The sequence below is a fragment of the Rhinoraja longicauda genome, unplaced genomic scaffold (assembly GCF_053455715.1).
Source record: "Rhinoraja longicauda isolate Sanriku21f unplaced genomic scaffold, sRhiLon1.1 Scf000408, whole genome shotgun sequence".
Lineage (NCBI taxonomy): Eukaryota > Metazoa > Chordata > Chondrichthyes > Rajiformes > Arhynchobatidae > Rhinoraja > Rhinoraja longicauda.
In genome coordinates this window covers 39477-61616 of record NW_027601625.1, presented here as the reverse complement: position 1 = coordinate 61616, position 22140 = coordinate 39477, and the positions used below count along the sequence as shown (strand labels likewise).

Below are 22140 nucleotides of genomic sequence, written 5' to 3'. Positions count from 1 at the left end.
ATCTTGCCTGACAAATCTGTTATCGTTTTTCAAAGAGGTAATAAGCAGGATAGACAAAGGAGAGTCAGTGATGTTGTTTACTTGGATTTTCAGAAGGCCTCTGATAAGGTGCTAAACAAGATGAGAGCGCATGGTATTATGGGTAGAAGCTTGGCTGACTAACAAAAGCCAAAGAACGGGTAAAATACAGGGGGCTTTTTCTGGTTGGCTGCCTACGGCTTTTACTGGTGCTGCTCCACAAGGGTCCACTACTTTTCACATTATATATTGATTTGGATGATGGAATTGATGAATGTGGCCAAATGTGCAAACGATACGAATATATGTGGACAGGCAGGTAAGGTTGAGCAAACCAGGAATCTGCAGAAGGCTTGGACAGGTTGGGAGAGTGGACGAAGAAGTGGCAAATGGAATACAGCGCAGCAAAGTGTGCGGTCATGCACTTTGGTAGAAGGAATAAAGGCATACACTACTTTCTAAATATGATGAGGATTCAGAAATCGGAGGTGTAAAGGGACTTGGTAGTGCTGGTGCAGAATTCCCAGAAGGTTAATTTGCAGGTTGAGTCCTCGGTTAGGAAGGCAAATGTAATGGTAGCATTTATTTTGAGGGGACTGGAATATAAAAGCAAGGATGCAATGCTGAAGCTTTACAAGACACTGGTGAGGCTACATTTTGAATATTTTGAGCCAGATCCGAGGAGGGATGTGCTGGTTTGGAGAAGTTCCAGAGGAGGTTTATGTGAATCATCAAGTGTTTTATTGTCATGTGTCCCAGATAGAACAATGACATTCTTACTTGCTGCAGCACAGCACAATATGGAAACAGAACAGAATGATCCTGGCCATGACTGGGTTAACCTTATTAACATATGAGGAACATTACCCTAGTTAATTTTGGAACTTAGTAAGAATTAGTTAATATAGATCTGTACTACAGATTCAAAATATGACTCACCACAGTTGTCAGACCACAGAATGCCAGACTGGAGAGTTTCAAAAGAGGACTAGAAATACCTACCCACCAGTCCTGATATAGACAAAATGGTGCCAGAGCAATAGGAGGCACCAAAACACATTCCTACCTTTTGAGAGATCTGCATGCTGTTCTCCTGCATGGTCATGATGGCCTCAGAAATCTTAACATCAATGGGGTCCATCACTGATTCAATGTTGAATGGTCCCTCCAATCTCTCTGCAACCATCAGCATTGCATCTGTAAAAAGTGGATATGTACACAATATTTTTCATATTGGGTCATAGAATCATTATAAGCAGAGGAGGTGACTATACAACCACCGATTCTATGCAAGCTTTCTGTCAAGTACAACTATATCACTGCAACTCTCTATCCGTATTTCTTAAATAGTCTCCAGTTTTATTTTCAAATCATTGATTACTTCCATCACAACTCACTGGCAGAGTTCCAGGTCATAAAAATAATAATTCTTCACATCTCCCCGAGCCCCTAATGCCTGCACCTCTGACGAATAGAAACAGAAATGCCTTGTCTATCTTATGTTAAACCTCATAACTGGAGGAAAAATATTGTAGATGCTAGAAACTGAAAACAAAACTGAAAATGCTAAACAAAATTCTGTTAGGCAGCATCTGTAGGAAAAGATTATTGCAGGCTCCAATGAAAAATGACACCACTTTGAAAAAGAAAGAATACATTTGGTTTAACTCTGTCAGGTCAATGTGTTACATGATCTTTTACATTTATGTTCAATTTCTTTTATGTTATGTTACATTTATGCTGAACTCCTTTGCTCTGAGAAGAATCTTAACTTCTCCAACTAATTTTGTAGTTCCATCCTGCAAAATCACACAATGCTTGCTCAACCTCTTTTCTAAACCACAATGAATAGAACTGAAGACTGTCTAAGATTTGCACAAGAGTTTGAGAGGTTCAGCCTAACTTCCTTACTTCTGCACTCACTAAGAAACAGAAGATCTCGTATCTGTTAACTGCTCAAGATGTTCTGCAATATTCCAAAATTTGTCAGAGTGCAGTTGAAGAATGATACAGATTTTCAGAGGCACTCTACAAACTCTTTCTTGGGGTCCAGAACCAACCTGATTTTCCCAGTCTACCTGCATATTGAAATCCCCCATCACCACAGTGGCATTACCTTTCTTACATGCCAGTTTTAACTCCTGCTGCATCTTACACCCTACATCTGGGCTACTATTTGGGGGTCTGTAGATAACACCAATTAGTGTCTTCTTACCTTTACAATTTCTCAACTCAATCCACAGTGACTCTACCTCGTCAGTCCCTATATCTTCCCTCACTAGGGACTGAATTTCATCCCTCACCAACAGAGCTACCCCACCGCCTCTGCCCACCTGCCTGTCCTTTCTATAGGATGTATAACCCTGAATATTAAGTTCCCAGGCCCGATCCTCCTGCAGCCACGTCTCTGTAATCCCCACAATGTCATATCTACCAACCTCTAACTGAGCCTCAAGCTCATCTACTTTACTTCTTATACTTCGCGCATTCGTATACAATACTTTTAATTCCTTACTCATCTCACCCTTCACATCGATCCCTATTGCAAGGCCATACTCTCCTATCCCTTTGTGAGCTTTCTTTCCCATTAATTCTAGGATCATTAACTATCCCTTTACTCTCTTTCCTTTTAACTCCATCCTTGACTATCCCATTTGACCCCCTTATTTAGTTTAAAACTACCCGTGTAGCAGTGGAAAACCTGCCTGCCAGAATGCTGGATAAGGTGCAATCTGTCCCTTTTGTACAATTCCCCCTTACCCCAAAACAGATCCCAGTGATCTAGTCAAGTCAAGTCAAGTCAAATTTATTTGTCACATACACATACACGATGTGCAGTGAAATGAAAGTGGCAATGTCTGCGGATTGTGCACAAAAAAAGAATCACAGTTACAGCATATAAATAAAGTTAATAAGTTACTATAGTATAGACAAAAAATTTAGTCTCTGGGGTTATAAAAGTTGACAGTCCTGATAGCCTGTGGGAAGAAACTCCGTCTCATCCTCTCCGTTTTCACAGCGTGACAGCGGAAGCGTTTGCCTGATCGTAGCATCTGGAACAGTCCGTTACTGGGGTGGTAGGGGTCCCTCATGATCTTGCTTGCTCTGGATCTGCACCTCCTGATGTATAGGTCCTGCAGGGGGACGAGTGTAGTTCCCATGGTGCGTTCTGCTGAACGCACTACTCTCTGCAGGGCCATCCTGTCTTGGGCAGAGCTGTTCCCAAACCAGACTGCAATGTTGCCGGATAGGATGCTCTCTACAACCCCAGAGTAGAAGCAATGAAGGATCCTCAGAGACACTCTGAATTTCCTCAGTTGTCTAAGGTGTTAAAGGCGCTGCTTTGCCTTACCCACCAGTGTGGCAATGTGTGTTGTCCATGTCAGATCCTCTGTGATGCGGACTCCCAAGTATTTAAAACTGCTCACCCTATCCACAGTAGACCCATTTATAACCACCCTAACCCCGGGCACTTTCCCTTGCAACCGCACGAGATGCAACACCTGTCCCTTTACCTCCCCCCTCAACTCCATCAAAGGATCCAAACAGTCTTTCCAGGTGAGACAGCGGTTCACCTGCACCTCCTCCAACCTCATCTATTGCATCCGCTGCTCCAGATGTCAACTTATTTATATCGGCGAAACCAAGCGCAGGCTCGGCGATCGCTTCGCTGAACACCTGCGCTCGGTCCGCATTAACGCAACTGATCTCCCGGTGGCCCAGCACTTTAACTCCCCCTCCCATTCCCAGTCTGACCTCTCTGTCATGGGCCTCCTCCAGTGCCATAGTGAGGCCCGCCGGAAATTGGAGGAGCAGCACCTCATATTTCGCCTGGGCAGTTTGCAGCCCGGTGGTATGAACGTCGACTTCTCCAACTTCAGATAGCTCCTCTGTCCCTCCCTTCCCCTCCTCCTTCCCAGATCTCCCTCTATCTTCCTGTCTCCACCTATATCCTTCCTTTGTCCCACCCCCGACATCAGTCTGAAGAAGGGTCTCGACCCGAAACATCACCCATTCCTTCTCTCCCGAGATGTTGCCTGACCTGCTGAGTTACTCCAGCATTTTGTGAATACACCTTCCTCATATCCCGTCTGTTGCCGCAGAAACCCCTGTCTGTACCTCTCACAATGGAGTCTCCTACTACCATGACGTTGCCTGACGTCGGCCTCTTTGGTTTTGGCTCAACAGCACTTTTTGCTTCGCAAACCAGTCTGCCGCTCAGTGTGGCAACGTCTTCTTCCCCGACAGCTTCCAAGTGGGTGAACCTGTTCTCATGAAGCACAACGCCCGGGAACCTTTGCATTCCATGTTTCCTTCCCTTTCTCACCATCACCCACCTTCTCTCTTCCAGTACCTTTGGTGTAACAATCTTACTGTAGGACTTGTCCAGGAATGACTCCGTTTCTCAGACAAACTTGAGGTCATCCACTTGCTTCTCCAGTTCCCCAACACGGTCCTTCAGGAGCTGTAACTAGATACACTTGTCACACTTGTAGCACCCAGAGGCACCAGCAATGTCCTTGACCTCCCACATCCTGCAAGCATCACAGTGAATCAACTTGCTTGACATTTCCTTCTTTCGTCTCTCCCTCTCCAGCGTTCAGTGTGGCATCCTCCCACAGCCCTCTCGACGAAGACTCGCCGCCAAAGACTCACACTTTACTCATAGGGCACTTTCCTTGACAGGGCCACACCCCTTGAGCAAGCCTTGCTTATATCAGATGCTAAATTGACTAATTGTCCAATTTACCAATCTTCCAATCTACTTGTTCAGCCAATCCCCACACTCACTCCTAACCTTCCTGCCTCTGATGAACTTGAAGGTATGTGCTTTGCCAGACCTGCATTCAAAGACTGCTTAAGTGCCGTTTGCACCCTTTTTACACCTGCTCGACCTGTGACTCACCAAGTCCAGCCAACGGTCGTTCTCGCTGCTGCTTTGCCTGACCTGCACTCAAACTGTCTGTATTATTGTGATTGTGAAGATGTGGGGTGTTCCATACCAGGATATCCAAGATGTCCTCATTCTTTAGGGAAAGTGGGTTCCCCTCTTCCATCATTGATGAGGCCCGCAGACATGTCTCCTCAGTACCCCACAGCTCCGCTCTTGCTCCCCCTAGTTGCAACAGGGACAAAGTCCTCCTAGTCCTTACCTTTCACCCCATCAGCTGTAGCATACAACATATAATCCTCTGACATTTTTACCACCTCCAACTCTAGTCACATCTTACCTAGAGGGATCCCACCTCTAGTCACATCTTACCATCTCCACATTTTTCCGCCTTCCGCAGAAACCGTTCCCTCGGCAACTCCCTGGTTAACTCATCCTTTCCCCAGGAACATTCCCCTGTAACCGCAGGAGATGTAATACCTGTCCCTTTTCCCCCTCGCTCAACTCTGTCCACGAAACCCAAACAGTCCTTTCAGGTGAGGCAGAGGTTTACTTGCTCCTCCTCCAACCTCAACTACTGTATCCATTGTTCAAGGTGTGGACTCTGAGACCAAACGCAGACTTGGCAATCGTTTCGCTAAACACCTTTGTGATGTATACATGCAACAATATGGTAAAGTTGCTATGTGATGTATACATGCAACAATATGGTAAAGCTGTGCCTGCACATTTGCTAAAATACACAGAAAGTTTAAAATGGCGATCTTGTGTCCAGACGTGTGTTGTTTTGGTCTCCTACTCAATGCGTGCTTTTGAGAATGATACTGAGTAGAGCGTATCATTAATTGGCGACGAGGATAAACTTGTTTTGAAGTTTCGTCTTGTGACTTGCTGTTGTGGCTACCATGGCTATTTTTGGCTCAATAGGGGAATTTGATGTTGCACAGGGCGACTGGGTGCAGTACGCCGCGCGCATTGAACATTACTTCCTAGCCAACGACATTACAGATGCAGGAAAGAAGAGGGCCATCTTGCTTTCCGTGTGTGGAGGACCAACGTACAGACTCATCTTGCTCCAATATTCTGAGCAAGTCGAATATTCTGAGATTGTGTCAACAGTCACGAATCACAAGGTCCCGAAACCGTCGGTCATCGTCCAGCGTTACAAATTCAACTCTCGTCATCGTCAACCGGGTGAGTCAGTTGCTGATTATGTGGCCGAGTTACGTCACCTCGCTGAACATTGTGCTTATGGTTCGGATCTCAATAAAATATTACATGATCGTTTGGTGTGTGGGATTGATGAGGACCGCATTCAGCGTCGATTATTGTCGGAAGCCACACTGGATTTCGACAAGGCACTCGGTATCGCCACCGCTATGGAGATGGCAGACCGCAACACGGCTGATCTCCGTGACGGGAAACAAAAGCCAAGCGAAGCGATGAACAAAATCGCTAAATCAAGGGGGCCTCACAGTGGTCAGCCCAAGCGGGGAACCGTAAGAGGATGTTTGTGTTATCGCTGTGGTGGCTCTCCCCACGCTGACCTGAACGACTGTCCAGCGAAAGGTGGTTTCAATTGCGGGAAAAAGGGCATTTCTCACAGGTGTGCAAGTCGAGTGGGAAAAATGCTCAGCGTGGAAGGGAAAAACTGCAGAAAAAGCAGTCAGCTGGAAAAACGGATAAAAGCCACCAACTGACCGAGGAAGGTGATGTGTATGGTCTTTATCATACTAAAAGTGAGAAGAAGATTACTCCTTTCACTGTGGACATGTGTGTGGGGGGAAAGACTATCCCCATGCAAATCGACACCGGAGCTGCAGTTACGCTTATCAGTGAAGAGACATGGAAGGCCCAGTGGCGAAAAGGTGAAAGGTTACGCCTTCGTGAGAGCACCATGGTTCTCCGTACTTACACTGGGGAGAAAGTGGAATTGTTGGGAGAATGTTCGGTGCCCATCTCTCACAACCAGCAAACAGCGACGCTCAAGCTGCTGGTAGCGAAGGGGACGGGGCCAAGCCTACTTGGCCATGAGTGGTTGAAAGTTCTGCGAACCAGGTCAACGTGAACGACCGCCTGCAGAGCCTCCTCTCCAAATATGGTGACCTCTTCAAAGCGGAACTCGGGACGCTCAAGGGCGTCGAAGTCGACATCTACATCGACCCGGCCGTACCACCGAAATTCAGCAAGGCTCGACCAGTGCCGCTGGCCCGTTGCGATCGCGTTGATCGCGAATTAGATCGCCTACAGGAAGAGAAAATCATAGAACCCGTTCAACACTCGAAATGGGCGGGACCGATGGTCTCCATTGACAAGGCAGACGGTAGCGTGAGAATCTGCGGAGACTGCGGTTAACGGTGAATACAGCAGCTCGATACCTCGGATTGATGTTGTTTACGAAGCTGGTGAAGGGGAAGCAGTTCACCAAACTTGACCTGTCGCACGCTTACCAGCAGTTGGTTTTGTCGTCCGGATGCCGTGAACTGGTGACGATAAATACCCATCGCGTTCCAATACACCGGAATGCCATTTGGCATTTCAACAGCACCGTCCGTATTTCAGCGTACGATGGACAATCTTCTGGCAGGGATTTCTGGAGTTGCTGTGTATCTGGACGTCACAGGTAGTTCCGAGGAAGAGCACCTCGACAACCTCAAACAAGTCCTCCGCAGGCTCCAAGATGCAGGCCTACGACTGAAACGAGAAAAATGTGCCTTTCTCGTCAATGAAGTCCAATACCTGGGCCATAAGGTGAGTGCTGAAGGGTTGCAGCCAGTGGATGAACGAGTCAAAGCCATCGATGAGCTGGCTGAACCGAAGAACGTCAGAGAACTGAAGGCGTTCCTTGGGATGCTGAACTATTAAGGCAAATTTCTGCCTAATCTCTCAACCATGCTCGAACCGTTTCATCAACTGCTGCGCAAAACGGTTCGATGGCACTGGGGACCAGCTCAGCGGAATGCGTTCGCACAAGCTAAGGAAAGCCTGAAATCGTCCAAAGTTCTGACGCACTACGACAGCAACAAGCCGCTCATTCTCTCCTGCGACGCCAGCCCTTACGGAGTAGGGGCAGTGCTGTCACACGTCATGGAAGATGGCACGGAAATGCTAATAGGCTACGCTTCACGCAGTCTGAATAACGCTGAACGTAACTACTCGCAGCTGGATAAGGAGGGTCTAGCCATAGTCTTCGGCGTCAAGAAGTTCCACACATACTTGTATGGACGATGATTCGTAATCAACACCGACCACACGCCACTTCTTGGGTTGTTCAGTAACAACAAGGCCATTCCGCTAATCGCATCGCCGTGAGTGATTCGCTGGTCGCTAACACTGGCAGCGTACGATTACATCGCGTACAAACCGGGCTCAGCCAACACCAAAGCAGACGCGCTTAGCCGACTCCCACGACCAGCGACGTAATCGCAAACGCCAATACCAGGAGAAATCGTCCTGATGAGCGAGTTGGAGAAATCGCCCATCACTCCGTCGCGTGTTTGCACCATGACGCAGAGGGATCCGATTCTGTCTCGTGTTCGCGAATACATCATGAGCAGGTGGCAAGACAAACCACCAAATGATGATTTCAAGCCCTACTTCAATCGCAAAGTGGAGCTGAGCGTTCACGAGGGTTGTCTTCTCTGGGGTAGTCGTGTTGTACTACCACCCCAATGTCGCTCGCAAACGATCGAGGAAGTGCATGATGCCCATCCGGGTATTGTGAAGATGAAAGCGATCGCTAGAAGTTGTGTGTGGTGGCCTGGAATCGACAAGGACTTAGAGCACAAAGTCAGAGCATGTTCAGAATGCCAAATGCACCATTGCATTCATGGGAGCATCCTAGTCAACCGTGGTCGTGAGTCAATGCGATTATGCCGGCCCGGTACAGGGAAAGATGTTGCTTGTTCTCATCGTCACATATTCAAAATGGATTGAAGTGCATATCACAAGTGAAGCAACCAGTGACGTCACTATGGACATGCTTTGCTTCGGGCTCACGACAGATGGCCTTCCGCATACACTAGTTTCTGACAATGGCCCATGTTTCGCTAGCGAAAAGTTCGCAAAGTTCATGAAAGCGAATGGCATTCGTCATGTCAAAAGTGCGCCATACCATCCAGCAACCAATGGTCTCGCAGAGCGCGCCGTGCAGACGGTGAAGGCAGCACTCCTCAAGATTTCGGGACCACTGCAAATGCGTGTCGCTCGATTCCTCATCTCGTATCGTCCAATGCCGCAAACTACTACAACGCAAACGCCGGCTGAAATGCTGCTGAAAAGGAAAAATGGCACGCATTTCAGCATCGCGGTGCCAGGTGAAGAAGCGACCATTGGTGACAAACAATTCTCGCAAAAGTTGCACCACGATTCGCGCACAGGTCGAGAATTTGAGGAGGGAGAGAGTCTGCTAGTGCACAACTACGCGAGAGGAGAGAAATGGGTACCAGGACGCATCGCAACGAAGCTAGGTCCTGTCTCGTACCAGGTCGAGGTTCACGTCAACGGGGTAGAAATCTGGAAACGTCACACAGACCAGATTCTGAAACGTGAAATCGACTCTCCCACAACCAACGAAACGGGAGTTTCGATAGATTTCGACATGGGTACGCCCACAGTGCGCGATGAAGACGTCAACGAAAGAAGCGTTGCACAGTAAAACGTCAACGAAAGCAACCACGATGACACCGTCGAGGACACGACATCAGAGCGCAACAAAGAAAGCAATTCAGGGCATAAGCAGTACCCAAAGCGAAATAGAAAGCGACCCGATTACTACGGATTCTGAAAACGGATGATTTTGACAACAGACTTGACTATACGGACTCGGTTATATGGACAATGTAAACGCAATGAAAATTTGGTTAGCATTGAAGATGATACTCACATTCAAAAAAAGAATTGGAGATGTAAACTTTGATTTGGATTTAATTGGATACAAAAGTGATGCATATTTTGGGACTTACTTAAATTGGGTTTTGTTATAGAAAAATACTTTGGAAACATAATGGATAAAGATCATTATGATTTTTAAAAAAAGTATCACAATTCTAAGGGGGGAGATATGTGATGTATACATGCAACAATATGGTAAAGCTTTGCCTGCGCATTTGCTAAAATACACAGAGAGTTTAAAAGGGCGATCTTGTGTCCAGACGTGTGTTGTTTTGGTCTCCCACTCAATGCGTGCTTTTGAGAATGATACTGAGTAGAACGTATCAACCTTCGCTCAGTCCACCGAGGCCCACCCGATCTCCCAGTTGCCAAACACTTTAATTCCCTTTCCCATATAGGCCTCCCTGTCCTGGGCCTCCACCATTGTCAGAGTGAGGCCAAACGCAAATTGGAGGAACAGCACCTCATATTTAGCTTGGGCAGCTGATAACCCAGCAGTATGAATATTGATTTCTCTAACTTCAAGTAACCCTTACATCCTCTCTCTCCATCCCTTCTCCACCCAAGTTGTTGTATTGGTTTCAAAGTCGTTTTGTTGAGTCTCATTGTCTATAACTCGTTTTCACTTAGCTCACAGCTAACAATCAGCGTTACTGTTTTTTGCATATCTTTCATTCATTTGTCCGATATCTCTCTACACCACTGTTGAGATCTCTCGTTTCCCTTTACCCTGACTCTCAGTCTGAAGAAGGGTCTCAACCCAAAACATCACCTATTCCTTTTCTCCAGAGATGCTGTCTGACCCGCTAAATTACTCCAGTTTTTTGTGTCGACTGAAAGATTCTTAATTAGTAGGGTGTCAAAGGGAGGCATCAACAAAGCAAGTAAAGGGGAGAGAAAGAAAGATATATCAGCCATGATGGAATGGCAGAGAAGACTCGATGGGTCAAATGACCTACCTAATTCCGCTCTTATGATCTAATGAACTTTTTACCTGCTTTTTTAAGCACCTCCCTACAATTTTTAGAAACATAGAAAATAGGTGCAGGAGGAGGCCATTCGGCCCTTCAAGCCAGCACCACCATTCATTGTGATCATGGTTGATCGTCCACAATCAATAACCCGTGCCTGCCTTCTCCCCATATCCCTTGATTCCACTAGCATCTACCTCCAGTAATTTGGTAGATCCATCCAGTGATTTGGCCTCCACTGCCCTCTGTGGCAGAGAATTCCACAAATTCACAACTCTGGGTGAAAAAGTTCCTTCTCACAGTTTTAAATGGCCTCCCCTTTATTCTAAGACTGTGGCCCTTGGTTCTGGACTCTGGTTCTGGACTCGCCCAACATTGGGAACATTTTTCCTGCATCTAGCTTGTCCAGTCCTTTTATAATTTTATATGTTTCTATAAGATCCCCTCTCATCCTTCTAAACTCCAGTGAATACAAGCCTAGTCTTTTCAATCTTTCCTCATATGACAGTCCCAGGGATCAATCTCGTGAACCTACACGAACTCTTGATTGCCATTACTTATGTTCTTTACACCTGCCATGTTTCCTTTGCTTCGCTTTGTCCAACCTTCAATGACCTTAGGGTTGCCTAACCTGTCAGTGGGGAAGCATTTTGGGAATAGTGACCATGACTCCACAAATTCCACGCTTAAGAAAAAAAGATAGTTGGAACATACATAAATGTCTTTCTAAGGGGATGGCCACTTTTATTAGAATAAGACAGAATATTAGAATTAGAATAAGACAGAATATGGCTCTGGTTTACTGGGAGCATCTGTTTGCAGCAACTGCACAGTAGGAATTATTCAAAGGAGAACTAGCAGAACTACAGGGCCAACATGTCAGGGTAAAAGCTCATGCTTCCCACATTTTAGTTTAGTTTACTTTAGTGAAACAGCGCGGTAACAGTCCCCAATTTGCATTGACTATGCCGAAGTAGAAATGGTTGAAAACTTCAAATTCACGTAAATATCACCACCAACTTCTCCTTTTCTCATATTTAAGCAATGGACAAGAAAGCACTGTTCCTTAGAAGGCTTAAGAAGTTCAGCATATTCCCAACAACCCTCACCAACCGACAGATGCGCCGTAGAAAGCATTTTATCAGGATGCATCACAGTTTGGGAACAATTCCATCCAAGACTGCAAGAAATTGTAGCGAATTGCCATGACATAAACCAACCTCCGTTCCATTGACTTCATTTATACCTCACGCTGCCTCAGCAAGGACGAGTTGCACCCTGGCCACTCCCCCTTCTCCCCTTTCCTGTCGAGCAAAAAGTATAGAAGTGTGAAATGCACACCTCCAGATTCAGAGAGTTTCTTCCCAGCTGTTATCAGGCAACTAAACCATCCTACCGCAACTAGAGAGCAGTCCTGAACTACGATCTACCTCATTGGTGACCCTTGGACTATCCTTGATTAGACTTTACTGGCTTTATCTTGCACTAAACCGTACTACTTTATCATGCATCTGTACGCAGTGTATCCCTCGATTGTAATCAGCATTGTCTTTATGGTGACTAGATAGAATGCAACAAAAGCTTTTCACTGCACCTTGGTCCATGTAACAATAAACTAAAATTAAAGTTGAAAACTGCTATTTGCCATTTCTCTTTAACGGTCTGCATATTGCCCTCACCAGAACCATTCCAATTGCTTATTTTAAAACCTTCACCACAGCCCTAATTATTCAATTTAGAAGGATGCTGGTCCAAGCCAAATTTAGACAATAGACAATAGGTACAAGAGGAGGCCATTCAGCCCTTCGAGTCAGCATCGCCATTCACTGTGATCATGGCTGATCATCCACCATCAGTACCCCGTTCCTGCCTTCTCCCCAAATCCCTTGACTCCACTATCTTCAAGAGCTATATCTAACTCTCTCTTTAAAGCATCCAGAGAATCAGCCTCCACTGCCTTCTGAGGCAGAGAATTCCACAGATTCACAACTCTCTCGGTGAAAAGGTTTTCCTCATTTCCGTTCTAAATGACTTACCCCTTATTCTTAAACTGTGACCCCGGGTTCTGCGGTCCCCCAACATCGGGAAGATGTTTCCTGTCTCGAGTGTGTCCAATCCCTTAATAATCTTAAATGTTTCAATAAGATCCCCTCTCATCCTAAATTCCAGTGTATACAAGCCCTGTCGCTCCATTCTTTAAACATATGACAGTCCAACAATCCCGGGAATTAACCTCGTGAACCTACGCTGCACTCCCTCAATACATCAGGTGTGGTCTCACCAGGGCCCTGTACAACTGCTCCTATACTAAACTCCTCTTGTTATGAAGGCCAACATGCCATTAGTTTTCTTCACTGCCTGCTGTACCTGCATGCTTACTTTCAGTGACTGATGTACAATACCCAGATCTCGTTGTACTTTTCCTAACTTGACACCATTCAGATAATAATCCGCCTTCCTGTTCTTGCCACCAAAGTGCATAACCTCACATTTATCCACATTAAACTGCATCTGCCACGCATCTGCCCACTCACCCAACCTATCCAAGTTACCCTGCATCCAAATAGCATCCTCCTCACAGTTCACACTGCCACCCAGCTGTGTGTCATCTGCAAATTTGCTAATGTTACTTTTAATCCCTTCATCTAAGTCATTAATATATATTGTAAATAGCTGCAGTCCAAGCACTGAGCCTTGTGGTACCCCACTAGTCACTACCTGCCATTCTGAAAGGGACCCATTAATTCCTGCCCTTTGTTTCCTGTCTGCCAATCAACTTTCTTTCCATGTCAGTACCCTACCCCCAATACCAAGTGCTCTAATTTGGCCCACTAATCTCCTGTGTGGGACCTTTAATTCAAGACCTTCCCAGGGGTACAACTCCCGCTTTCTCCAATTACTGATTCCAGTGCCCCACAAATTGAAACCAGTTTCTTGCACACTAGTGTGAGAGCCAAGCATACAACACTGTTTTCCTTTAGTTCTATTACCTTTTGTTCTGCCGTATAGTTTGGAGCTGCTCATCTCTCGCACTCCCATTCATCGATCATCACAAAAGGATCTTTTCTTTCCCATACGTTACTCTCCACCCTCACGGACACTGGGGATGCAACAAGGCTTTCATCCTCACAGCTGCACAGGACAGCTACCTGCAACCGTACGTATATCATTCCCTGTTGTTGTATTATTTTTCAGAGTCTCTTCTTGAATGGTCCTGCGGATTTACCAAAGGCAAATCATGTCCGACGAATCTTATAGAATTTTTTGAGGATGTAACTAGTAGAGTGGATAAGGGAGAACCAGTCGATGTGTTATATCTGGACTTTCAGAAGGCCTTCGACAAGGTCCCACATAGGAGATTGGTGTACAAACTTAAAGCATACGGTATTGAGGGTTCAGTGTTGAGGTGGATAGAAAATTGGTTGGCAGACAGGAAGCAAAGAGTAGGAATAAACGGGTCCTTTTCGAAATGGCAGGCAGTGACTAGTGGGGTACTAGTGGGACCCCAGTTATTTACAGTGTATATTAATGATTTGGACGAGGGAATTGAATGCAACATCTCTAAGTTTGCGGATGACACGAAGCTGGGTGGCAGTGTTAGCTGCGAGGAGGATGCTAGGAGGCTGCAGAGTGACTTGGATAGATTAGGCGAGTGGGCAAATGCATGGCAGATGCAATATAATGTGGATAAATGTGAGGTTATCCACTTTGGCGGCAAGAACAGGAAAGCAAAGTATTACCTGAATGGTGACCGATTGGGAGAAGGGGAGATGCAACGTGACCTGGGTGTCATGGTGCACCAGTCATTGAAAGCAAGCATGCAGGTGCAGCAGGCAGTGAAGAAAGCGAATGGTATGTTGGCATTCATAGCATACTCATAGCATACTCATATTCATAGCAACTGGTTGGCGGTCCCAGCATCCTCTCTATTATCAACAGTTCTCTGGCCACTGGCACTGTTCCAACCAGTTTCAAGCACGCGGTGGTCCAGCCCCTACTGAAAAAACCTAACCTAGACCCCACCTTGCCTAGCAACTACAGACCCATTTCCAAACTGCCATTCCTGTCAAAAGTCCTTGAAAAGGCAATTCTAAACCAATTAGTGCCCTACCTGCACCAATACACCATCCTGGAAAGTTTCCAGTCAGGTTTCAGAGCCCACCACAGCACAGAGTCTGCCTTGTTGAAGGTACACAACGACCTGCTTCTCGCCATCGACACCGGCGACTGTGCAATCCTGCTCCTTCTCGACCTCAGCGCAGGGTTCGATACAGTGGACCACACCATCCTTATTGACCGTCTCCGGTACGCGGTTGGCATTGATGGCACTGCCCTGAGCTGGTTCGCTTCGTACCTCAAAGATAGGAGTTTCGCCATCAACATAGGCAGTTATTCCTCTGCTCCAGCTAGCCTCTCCTGCGGAGTTCCACAAGGCTCCATCCTAGGCCCCATTCTCTTCTCTCTATACATGCTCCCCCTTGGCCAAATCGATCCTGACTACGGGTGCTGTACTGTAAGGAGTTTGTACGTTCTCCCCGTGACCTGCGTGGGTTTTCTCCGAGATCTTCGGTTTCCTCCCACACTCCAAAGACGTACAGGTATGTAGGTTAATTGACTGGGTAAATGTAAAAAATTGTCCCTAGTGTGTGTAGGATAGTGTTAATGTGCGGGGATCGCTGGGCGGTGCGGACTTGGTGGGCCGAAAAGGCCTGTTTACGCGCTGTATCTGAAATATGAAATATGATATCCTCCCTGACTAGCAATGCAACACCCCCACCTCTTGCCCCTCCGATTCTATCACATCTGAAACAATGAAATCCTGGAATATTTCATTGCCAATCGCAACCCTCCTGCAACCATGTTTCACTGATCGCCACAACATCATACTTCCAGATGTCAATCCAGGCTCTAAGCTCATCCACCTTTCTTACAATGCTCCTAGCATTAAAATATACACATCATTTCTTATTCTCAGTTTATTTCTTTTCACTTCTTTCTCTCCTACATATTGGGTCTGAGTGTTTCCCTTTTCAGCCTCCTGCCTCACACACTGCCTATTAGCTATCTGTGTTTGAGTCCCTCCCCCCAACCGTACTAGTTTAAAGTCTCCGCAATTGCCTTAGCAAATCTCCCCGCCAGGATATTGGTTCCCCTCAGGTTCAGATGCAACCCGTCCTTTTTGTACAGGTCATATTTCCCCCAGAAGAGGTCCCAATGATCCAGAAACTTGAATCCCTGCTCCCTGCGCCAGTCCCTCAGCCACGTATTTATCCTCCAACTCACTCCATTCCTATTCTCACTATCGCGTGGCACAGGCAGTAAGCCTGAAATTATCACTTTGGAAGTCCTTTTTTTTTTACTCTCTTCCTAGCCCCCTAAATTCTCCTTTCAGGACCTCTTCCCTTATCCTACCTATATTGTTGGTACCTATATGTACCACGACCTCTGGCTCCTCTCCCTCCCTTTTCAGGATATCTTGGACACGTTCAGATACATCCCGGACACTGGCACCAGGGAGGCAAACTACCATCCGGGTCTCCCGACTGCGTCCACAGAATCGCCTATCTGACCCCCTCACTATAGAGTCCCCTATCACTATCGCTCTCTTCTTCCTTTCCCTACCCTTCTGAGCAACAGGGCCGGACTCCTTGCCAGAGGCCCGGGCGCCGTCACTGCCCCCAGGTAGGCTGTACTCCCCAACAGTACATAAACAGGAGTATTTATTGCCAAGGGGTACATCCACTGGGGTACTCTCTAGTCCCTGCCTCTGCTCCTTGCCCCCCCTAACCGTGACCCACTTGTCTACCTCCCGGGGTCTTGGAGTGACCACCTCTCTATAACTCCTCTCTATAACCTCCTCACTCTCCCTGACCAGACGGAGGTCATCAATCTGCCGCTCCAGGTTCCTAATATGGTCCCTTAGGAGCCCCATCTCGTCGCACCTGGCGCAGATGTGGATGTCTGGAAGACTATCAGACTCCCAGATTCCCCACATCCGACACCCAGAACAATAAACTGCCCTAACACTCATACTCCCCCTTAACTGGGAATGTTGCAGAGTGGTCTGCTCCAACCACTCCTGGGCCTCTGTAAGAACAAAGCCCCTTGCTCGGTTTCCAAAAAACTACCGCCCGGACGCTACTCCAACCGCTCCAACCGCCCACCCAAAAGAACTGAGTGATCTCCTGGGAGAGGCAAAAAAACGGATTAAAAACCCAGGCCAATTTGGGGAAAAAAATCCGGGAAATACCTCTCCGACCCCAAGCTAGGCGATCGAAACTTGTCCGGAAGATCACACAGGTCTTACTCCTTACTATCCCCACACAATACTACGGTCTCTGCTCTCTCTCACACGCACACTGATTGCTGCTGCTGCTACTGCTGCTGCTGCTGCTGCTGCTGATTGCTGCTGCTGCTGCTGCTGCTGCTGCTGATTGCTGCTGCTGCTGATTGCTGCTGCTGCTGATTGCTGCTGCTGCTGATTGCTGCTGCTGCTGCTACTGCTACTGCTGATTGCTGCTGCTTGCTGCTACTGATTGCTGCTGCTTGCTGCTACTGATTGCTGCTGCTACTGCTACTGCTGATTGCTGCTGCTTGCTGCTACTGCTACTTCTGCTGCTGATTGCTGCTGCTGCTGATTGCTGCTGCTGCTGGCTGCTGCTACTGCTACTGCTGATTGCTGCTGCTTGCTGCTACTGCTACTTCTGCTGCTGATTGCTGCTGCTGCTGATTGCTGCTGCTGCTGGCTGCTGCTACTGCTGATTGCTGCTGCTTGCTGCTACTGCTACTGCTGCTGCTGATTGCTGCTGCTGCTGCTGATTGCTGCTGCTGCTGATTGCTGCTGCTACTGCTACTGCTGCTGCTGATTGCTGCTATGCTGCTGCTGATTGCTGCTACTGCTGCTGCTGATTGCTGCTGCTGCTACTTCTATTGATTATCCACAAGCCAGCACTGTTTATTAATGGGTTCTCCTCTCCTCTCACTATAAATTCCAGCTCCCCACATTTCCACATCACCATGGTCAGTTGCTGTATCACATATAACGATTACTTCCTGCGAATAAAAGTGAAGAAAACGGCAATTCCAGAGAGATGTAAAGGTCTGTTAAGATTTGACTTCTGGCTGAATAATAACCATCAATAACGTGATTTGTTAACTGCGTTGGTGGGGCGGAGGGGGGAAGAGAAAAAACTCACCAATAAAGTTGTTCCATTCTATGTCCAGATCTGCCAGATTGGCCAAACATCCCTTCATGACGTTGAGACAGTACTTGTTGCACGGTTTAACTACAAATATCCCACGACAGTGAGGACAATACGTCATCTTCAGCAGGGCATCAGCACACTCCGCTGTTGGATTCACCTGTTTTTATATTTAAAAATTATACATTACAAATACAAGATCACAAATTTCAATGTATTGCCAGTTTACAACGTTCATGTTTATCTTTGTTTTAAATAGTTCCCAATAATTAATAGGCAGCATGTTAATAGGAATGCTGCCCATGAGAGGATGGTGGTAAACTGCCTAATGGAACCACTGTCTGCTTAAAGTACTTCCACAGTACTGTTGGCTTGGAAGTTCTTGGATTTCACACTCAGGCAATGAAACAGATTCAGGAGTGTTTTACTGTCATGTATCTCAAAACTGAACAATGAAATTGTTAATTCCAGCAGCAGCACAACAGGTTTGTAAACACAGCACTCAATGGATAACACAACAAAAGGTTCAAATTTACAAAAAACAAAAATAAAGCATTGCCCAAAGTTCCTCGCACAACCCAGGCACTTCACAGTTTGGAATTTAGTTGAGATTGTAGTGTTCAATAAATAGCCTGATGATTGTTGGCAAGAAGCTGTTCCTGAACCTGAACATTAGAGTTATCAGACTCGATGACAGGAGTGAAATGAGAGCGTTGCCAGGGTGGTGTGGTTCCTTGATGCTGACTGCCTGCCTTTGAGACAGCACATCTTAGAGATGCTTTCACTGGTGTGGAGGGCAGTACCTGCGAGGGACCGGGCTCACCACTTTTTGTAATTTCCTTCGTTCCTGGGCATTCATAAGTTCATAAATGATTGGAGCAGAATTACGTCATTCGGCCAATCAGGTTTGCTCCGTCATTCAATCACAGCTGATCTCTCTTTCCCTCTCAACTCCATTCTCCTGCCTTCTCCCCATAACCCAACACCCATACTAATCAAGAATCTATGCCTTTAAAAATATCCATTGACAACCTCCACAGGCTTCAGTGGCAAAGAATTCCACAGATTCATCACCCTCTGACTAAAGAAATTCCTCAGCTCCTTCCTAATAAAGCTCATAAAGCTCTGTATTAATCCTGTATTTAAGGAATGTCCTTTTATTCTGAGGCTATGATACATGGTCCTAGACTCTCCCACTCGTGAAAACATCTTCGCCACATCCACTCTATCCAGGCCGAATTGCCAAACCAGGCCATGCTGCAACTGGTCAATGTGCTCGCTACTGTACACCTGTAGAACTTCACAAGAGTATTCATCGACATGCTGAATCTTCTCAATCTTCTAAGGGAGTAGAGGCATTGACGGGTTTCATGATTGCATCAATGTGCTGGGTCCAGGCCAGATCTTGAAAGATATGCAAGCCCAGGAACTTGATGTTGTTGACTCTACCACCACTGACCCTTTGATGAGGACAGGTTTGTGGATCCTCAGTCTTCCTCTTCCACAGTCAACAATCAGTTCTTTAAACAGACTTTTTCAAGTGTATGATTGAGAATTACTTACAGCTACCCACTGTACATGACTAATAGACCATGACAGCTTGATTTAATGTTCTCTCTTGGAATATAATTACATAACGTTTAATGAATACAAGAAAAACTAGCGAAGGACTTGAGGTACGACAAAGGTCAACATTGAAAATGGCAGAAATCGCAACCATAGTTTTTGCTTGTTCAACTTAGATGATAGATCACAATCAAAAATGGGTGAGCCCACGGATTCCAAACATTGATCCAAGGATACAGAAATGAAAAATGTAGCCACACCATCAGAAATTAGAACAGAAAATGATGGAAATACTCAAGGATTAAGCAACATCTGCAGAAAGAACAATAACATAAACATTCCAGTGAAATGACATTTACAGCCTGGACAACATACTGGTTGACAGACAGAAGCTTTTGCATTCAGTAAATAGAACAGGATATTAAACATGGTAAAAGCGCAAATGTGGGTGACTAATAAGTGGCATGACAAACAATTGCGGGTTGCAAATCGATGATGTTAGAGTCGTAGAGCAGAGGATCAGGCCCTTCAGCCCAACTTCTCCTTGCTGCCTGTTGTACCTACTTTGGCAGCATCCCTTCCCTTGGATGTCGAGCTGATCACTGGCTGACAGGCCAATTCACCCGTAACAACTGTGTCAAATTAGCTGATATTGGTTTTGCCACCTGAACTTTGACAGCGCATTCTCTATGAAACCCAGGCATTCGCGCCAGAGGAGAGAAAAGGCAGAAGAGAAAGCGGAAGAAAGAGAGGAAGAAGGAAGACAGATGGAGGAAGGGACACAAAGTGGGACGCCTCCCTGCTAGCTGTGTTCCCCTGTTCCAGGTTCAAGGAAGATTGAGCCACTGGAACAAACCAGTGCCCACCAGCGCAACCACATGGTCAACACTAAGCTGCTGGGAAGAAGCCCTAGACAGCCAGCACCTCTAATGAGGCTAAGACTGAGTGGCTGGGGCAAGCCCGAGATGACAGTGTGTCTTCCTGCCAAGGGACCACACCCACACAGAGGCCAAGACTGAGCCGCCAGGATAACCTAGAAACTGCCAGTATCTTCCCGTCAAGCCCTAAGCTGAGCCGCCAGGGTAAACTTGAGATAGGTAGTGCCTCCTCACGAGGCAAGGGTGAACTGCAGGGAGAAGCCAAAGATAGCCAAGCCTCCTCCTTTGAAGACTGGGACTAAGTTGCCAAGACAACCGTGAGATTGCCAGTGCCACTGCACATGTGCCAGATGGCATGGTCAGCGCCCCCATGTGGCGCTGGACATTTGTACCAATGCAAATAAATCATGTGAGTTCAGACTACTGCAAGTGTCTGTGTGATCTCGGCCAGACTTGGTGTCATCCCGGACCCCTCACGAAGTACACTAATCCTATTTATCCATGTCACATATGTTGTTTTCTATGCCTTGATGATTCTTCCAGAGCTTACACATATAACTATACAGCGTTCCTGTAAAATATATGTGTCATACTGTGCCAAATTAGGCTAATCCTTTCTGCCTGCATGTGATCCAAATCCTTCCATTCCTTGCACAAGCAAAGTGTAACACCTCTCACTTGCCGGGATTAAACTCCATTTGCCATTGTTCCGCCTTCGTCTGTAACTAATCTGTATACTGCTGTATTGTTTTGGCAGAGACCCAGGTTCAATCTTGAATTCCGGTGCTGTCAGTGTAGAGTTTGCAAATTCCTCTTATGATCACTTCGGTTAAATAATAACTAGACCAAGTGGACCCGTTGGGCCCATTCCTCGTAGAGGGGGGACAGGGAAGCAGAGAGGGTGTGACTGAGTGAGCAGTGGACCCAAAGCCTCTCCTGTATTGGTGAGGCACCCTCAACCCCCCCTACTCAATCCCCCTTATCCCCCCTCCTCCCCCCCTGACCCACTCCATCCCCCCTAAGCACCCTCACTTGCCCCTCCCCTGCCCCCACCTGCCCCCCAGCCCTGCCTTTAAAGTCTAATCTATGATGTAAGCGGGGTTTTAACGTTTTAAAAAAAAGGAAATTGTTCTCCCCACTCACACACCCCATCCTCTCTACAACAGCGGAGGAGCTGACCCATTGGAGATCCCTGGCTCTCGGGCCCATCGATCCTACCGGTCTGTGCGTACACAAGTTTGCGGGCGGGCTGCAACCCCCGGGTCGTAGCTCGCGCGTTGAGTGCTGTTAGTCGTGAGCTGCGGGGAATGGCGTCGCGTCGCACCATGAGGGGAAGGCAGACGCGAGGCATGCTAGGACGGGCGTCGGTCCTCCCGCTGGTCCTCGGGGGGGGGGGGGAAGAGAGCGCTATTCTTAAAGATGTGCGTGTCCAATTGTGACGACACACGCTGAATCTCTCACAGCTCATCTCTCACAGTCGCACGGGTCCCATTGTGACATCACACGCTGAAGACCTTCAAGAAATGGGTTAGAAAGGACATTTTAAAACTTTAAAATCTCTAGCTTTAAAATTGTAGCTTCAATTTGAATGAGTTGTTAGACATTATGCCTAGGATAATGGTGAGTAACGTGGGCCAAAAATTGTGGCGCTATGGTGTACCGTTTTGGCTGTGTAAACCAAAAAAATGATGGTGGGCACATACACACAAACAGAGTTTTGG

The 22140-nt window shown here is 46.8% G+C and overlaps 1 protein-coding gene across 1 annotated transcript in view; it reads right to left on the bottom strand.

The window, feature by feature from the left end:
* Nucleotides 1–21770, bottom strand: part of LOC144590935 (glypican-4-like) — a gene marked incomplete at its 3' end in the record, with an annotated part of 55311 nt that extends 33541 nt beyond the window's left edge. The window contains exons 1-3 of the mRNA XM_078395280.1: nt 21567–21770; nt 17970–18135; nt 1085–1215 (exon numbers count right to left, since the gene is read on the bottom strand). Of these exons, the coding sequence (XP_078251406.1) occupies nt 1085–1215; nt 17970–18135; nt 21567–21770 (501 nt within the window). The remainder of the gene's footprint in view (nt 1–1084; nt 1216–17969; nt 18136–21566) is intronic.
* Nucleotides 21771–22140: the final 370 nt, after the last annotated feature.